Source organism: Labeo rohita, unplaced genomic scaffold (genome assembly GCF_022985175.1).
Source record: "Labeo rohita strain BAU-BD-2019 unplaced genomic scaffold, IGBB_LRoh.1.0 scaffold_339, whole genome shotgun sequence".
Taxonomy (NCBI): Eukaryota; Metazoa; Chordata; class Actinopteri; order Cypriniformes; family Cyprinidae; genus Labeo; species Labeo rohita.
Genome location: NW_026129257.1, coordinates 51,682 through 57,181, shown reverse-complemented (window position 1 = coordinate 57,181; position 5,500 = coordinate 51,682). Strand labels below are relative to the sequence as shown.

General features: G+C 37.3%; 1 protein-coding gene across 1 annotated transcript; it reads left to right on the top strand.

Annotated features, from left to right (window-relative positions):
• Positions 1 to 444: 444 nt before the first annotated feature.
• LOC127160372 (NXPE family member 3-like) lies at positions 445 to 1,377 on the top strand. Its single transcript, XM_051103016.1, has 2 exons — positions 445 to 852; positions 958 to 1,377. Exons 1-2 carry the CDS (start codon positions 445 to 447, stop codon positions 1,375 to 1,377), a joined length of 828 nt encoding a protein of 275 aa, XP_050958973.1.
• Positions 1,378 to 5,500: the final 4,123 nt, after the last annotated feature.

The following is a 5,500-nucleotide window of genomic DNA, read 5'->3' as shown; positions in this document are numbered from 1 at the left end:
AGTTATTTGCTGTCAAAACCCCTGACAAGGGGCCCCCAGGTGGCATCAGAGGCCATTAGCAACCGCTTTTAAAATAACTTTGAGTAGATCAGCAGCCTAATTATTTTAGTAATAGGGAAGCAGATAGCACGACACCCAAATATACAGAGAACTTTGCTGTAACGCTTGACTTATTGTGTAAAGGCAACTCTTTATTTGATTCTTTTGAACAGATGAGTTTGCAGTTAAGTAGTAAGACCTAACTCATCCATACCTTTTGCATGTTTTCACCAACTGCAGAGAGTTTAACATATCTTTTCTAGTATAAGTTGATTATAATAAAAAAAAAAAAAAAACTGGCAGCAAATTAACTTAAGTTTTTTAATTGATATAGGTGGAATTGTGTTACAGTGTGCACTGAACTTTAAACATGTACATGTTTAAAAAAAAAAAAAAGTATTTGCCATGATTGATATCCTGTTCCTCTTTCAGGCCCTTTGGGGATTAAATATTGCTATCGAAATTTTCCGCCCATTTCCGTCACATTTTCCACCCCCCAGAGCTAAACCAGCTCCTCGAACTAATGCTAAAAGTACTTCTTATGCAATATCCACACCTGACATGGAAATCAGTGATGATGAGTGGAAAAGACTACAGAAGGCTCTGGACTGGCCTGGTCCAGATCAAGAAATCACTCAGCTGACTCTGAGCACAAGTCCAGTCCACTCAACATTCTCCATTGTGGGACTCAAAAAGAGTTACAAAGTGGGAGAAAACATCTCAGTTATTATCACAGCCAGAGACCACAACAACAACCTGAAAAGATATGGAGGAGATTTTTTCAAAGCAAAGCTTTTCAATTCAGAGCTCAAGGTGTGTTTGTTTTGTATTATTTATTTATTTTTTGACATATGTTTATACTATAGCTTACTTTACCAACAGACACATTTCACTTAAACTTTTCCATTCTTCTTGAAGGTGAGTGTGTACGGGGAGGCTGTGGATCATCGTAATGGGACTTACTCTGTTGTTCTTCTTCTTCCCTGGGAAGGTCAGGCACAAGTTTTTGTGTGTCTTGAGCACTCCAGTGAGGTTGTGCAGATTCTTAAAAAATACAGAGAGTCTTTATTCCCACGCAGTCACTATAATGGCTACTTTGAAGGATCAGGACCCAATAACACCAGGATCAGTGAAGTAGTAGAATGTAATCTCAAGTGGGGTGGAAATGGAAGTTGGAGGAAAGGTGACTGCTGCTGTGAATATAAAGATGTAAAAACGGGGGCAGTGTGGCAGTGTGAGAGACCAAAGAAACTGACCTGTGACAAACTGGTTCATCACTCGATGGGAATTGTGGAAAGCCCTTTAAATGATTTTGAGAATAAACTTTTTACAGAGTAAGTTTAAAAATTATCTTGATCTAATTTCAGAAAAATTATAAAACTAAAAACATTTGAGGAAAATGTACTATTTCTTTACAGAAAATTAACAAATGTTGCTATTCCTGGAGACAAAATAAATATAAATGTCCTTCCCAACACTGCAACCAACGGTATGTTATGGAGAATGTATTAACATATTTTGATAATTTCCTTCCCTGTTTAAAAAGTTATGAGGAGAAAGTAAATAGCAGCATGTGTGTGTGTTTTTTTTTTTTTTTAATTGTTGTTTAATAAACACAACTCTGTTTGAATATTTTATTTGTTCAAGTGAATGACACTAAACTGCCTCTGTCATCTTATTCTTGTTCATCTTAATGTTAAATATTATTATGAGCACATTGGCAGTGTTTCATCAAATTAAATATTCATGCCATAAACCAATTTATGCACTGGAAACCAGAAATCTAGCAAAATTCTCATTTTATGTTTAATTCACTTTCTTCTACTTTCTCTTACTTTTTTTTCCAAATAGAAAATGGTCAAAATATACACAGATCTCATGTTAGAAGACTAACATGTCTAATGTCAGTCAAATGTAATGTTGTAATGTAAATGAAGAATTTGCATAATGTTGACATAGTCTTTTCAGGTTATTGTTTCTTTGCTTTAGGCACAAAGGAGAGATGCAGATCTGGCTTGACAACACCAGTTCCTGCTGGGTTCTATTTCAAAGATGTTTGGACGTCTTTTGTATGCAACACTCAGCAGTTCAATTCTGCCCAAATGGGAAACTGTCTTAAAAACAAGATCCTCTACATGTTGGGAGACTCCACCACAAGGCAGTGGTTTGAATATTTAGAAAGTAATGTGCCAGGCAAGTTATTCAGAGATATGACTTTGTTGTAATTATTCAACTATGTTGTCAAGTATGTGGCGATCTTTTCAAGCCAAACATCAAAAAGTATTAGGTTTTAAACTTGCAAAATTGATTCTAAAAGTTGTAAGAAAAGCTCATGTAGCATTTGTTTGCAGAAACTACCTGGTTAAATATTTAGTAATTAAACTGAGACATTCAGTGTGACTTAAACAGATTTAGTGCACCAAAATGCACATTTCTTTCATCACTTACTCACCCTCATGTTTTTCCAAACTTTCTTTTGATCACAACATTGGACCCCACTGACTTTTATTTTATTATAAGAGCATTGATACATTTGTCAAAATATCTTTTTTTGTGCTCTGCAAAAGAAAGTCAGTCATAAAGGTTTGAAATTTCATGAAGGTGAGTAAATGGCTGATACCCCTTTAAAATGGCTACTTTATTTGTCATACACCTTTGTGTATGAAAAAAAAAAAAACTTTTTTCAAGCTTTACATTACAAATTTACAAAAAGACAGAAAAAAAAAAAAACTAAAAACAAGGTTGGAAAAATTAGTACACTGATTTAATGTTTCATAATGTAGAGAATTTAGCTCAAAGGGAAATGTATATAAATAATTACAATTAATTATGATTAATAGCAATTATTTATATCAGCTGCCAGTAGTAACTGTAGCAGAATTAATTTTCCATCAACTGATCTGTTCACCCAGCGAACATTCAGTATAATTTTTATATCAACTCTAAGAAATGATATTTTCTTGGCCACAGAAAAAAATTTCTTAAAGTACCATCTCATTAGAGCATGTAGCTCGAATCGGAATCGTAAAGGGACATTAATTTGCAAGGCAGAATCAGAATCAACACTCGTAATTTGTGCACAAGAGTTTTATTAACGAAGGACTAACACATAACTAATCTAAACAAACAAACACGAAGTCACTCATACATGGGGGAAGGGTCAGTGAGAAATGAAGCTATGAAAAGAGTCAGTTAGCCACCTGAGTGAAACCATCAGTGCTGTCTACAGCTTATACTAAACCTCTGTTTGTTTAGTTAAATGTACGATACTTGCATTGCCTTGGTCTTTGAACAAGTGTCCAAATGCAGTCTCTGGTGAAAGTCTTGATGGTTGGAGCAGTGGTGGTTTTGGAATTGTGATCACGTTCTTCTCCCTGGTGAAAAAACCAGCATATGCTGGTAGGTATGTTTTGATGCTGGTCCTTAGCTGGTTTAAGCTGGTCCTTTGCTGGTTTTTGCTGTCATGTTGTTGGTCAAGGACCAGCATGAACCAGCAAAGGACCAGCATAAACCAGCAAAGGACCATCTTAAACCAGCATCAAAACCTACTTAACCAGCATCCCAGCATCAAAACATATCTACCAGCATATGCTGGTTTTTTCACCAGGGCTGGGTCCGAAGAGTGATGAACTCCAAAGATGTTCTGACTCGATGGTGACTGGGAGTTTCTTCCCATGTGAAAAGTAAAGAAGAACCAAGAGCTGAGAGGGACCCAGCTGAAGTCCTGTGATCTTTGGGGAATGGAAAGACAAGGCCGCAAGGCCTGGCGCATACTTAGGGAAGTCCTGAAGAGTTCTAGCTCATCTTATTAGGTTCTAAAAGAACCACTGACTGACTGAGGTGAGTCATGAAGATGAATTCCAGGGTTGAGTGGAAATGTCTGGCTCTTTGTGGTCGAGAGCCACAGCTCTGTATGTTGGGCCTGTCGGGCCTGCCGGGCACGCCCTGTGCCGGCTCAGGCTCCCCGTGGGTTTTGCAGAAGAGAGCGAAGTGAAGAGAAAGGGAGGCGATCAATCGTTTGATGCCTTTAAGCTCTCTGGAGGCTGTGCCTCCAGGAGGTCCACGAACCAATGGTAACTTTCACCTTTGGAGGGAAAGTTTACGACTCTTTGTCTGTGAGCATGGTATTTTGCATATGTAATTCGATTGGGTGTTAATGCAAAAACTAGTAAGGTTTCTTAAAACACTAATATGCTGCATAGGTATCAACATCTAATTTACACCATCTTTCAGATCATCAAAATACGAATTCAAAGAGACCAAACATGGCATAGGTGGGTTATACGACTAGTCATCCATCATAACACATGCATAAACAGTAGAAAGACAAATACAACAGACAAAATTAAAATACAATGCAGTAATACTGTACACAATGACCTGGGCTATGTGTGATAGGAAGGTCAAAGAAAGGTTTGTCTGTGAATGAATAGGAAAGAGTCTTTCCTATGGGCAAATGTAGCATGGGCATATGTGCATTCCTCTGGGCAATAAAACCTCTTATCAGATCGTCGTCCTGGCAACTGAGCCCTTTTGGGGTGTTAGTTGCTTTGGGGGGTTGTCTCCGGAGCTCCAGCATATAGCTGGCTTGTTGGGTTTAAAGACTATTTGTTAAATGTAACAATTAATGTATGTCTGATTGGTGTAGATGCTACAATAATTACAGACTTTTTTTTTGCACAGCACACCTAGATTGGGTAATGTCTGCCCATTTTTCCTTACAGAAGTTCAATCAAATTCCCTGCTGAGCTACAATGCACTGCTGTCTTCTGACTGATGACATTTCCAATCAAGTTTTTCCCTTTATCAACTTTCAAAACTGTTTTTTTTTTTTTTTTTTTTTGGAATGGGTTTTTATTAAGCTGTACGACAAATAAAGCAACTATTTCAAATGTGTTTGATAATTTTCTATAGGCACTGTACTTCTTGGGATTGCTGTTTAAGAAATGAATAAAGAAATTAGTCTAATGTAAGTTTTGCTTATCTTTATTAGATTTAAAAAGAATGGATCTCCACACTCCTCCTACAGGTGGACCCCTGATGGCTGTGGAGTTGAAAAATAATATCATTGTTCACTGGAGGCCACATGGTGTTCCTTTGCGATTTACTAAAATGCTCATCACGGACCTGCATTATATTGCCAATGACATTGATGAAATAGCTGGTGGTCCTCATGCAGTCATTGTCTTCACTATCTTTGCCCACCTGGTTTTTCACCCAGTAACATTTTACATTCATGAAGTAGCCAAAATCCGTCAGTCTGTTGTTGCGCTGCTGAGCCGTGCACCACAGACTACTGTCATCATCAAGTCTGGAAACACTGCGGGATTAAAGGTACACTTAGTCACTTTCAGTCCTACTTCATTTTTAAGTAATTTATTGTCTTGTTTTCTTCTGATAATATTTATGGTAAACAAGAGAATGTGGTGCATTTGTTCTGCTGTCTTGACATGTATATTGA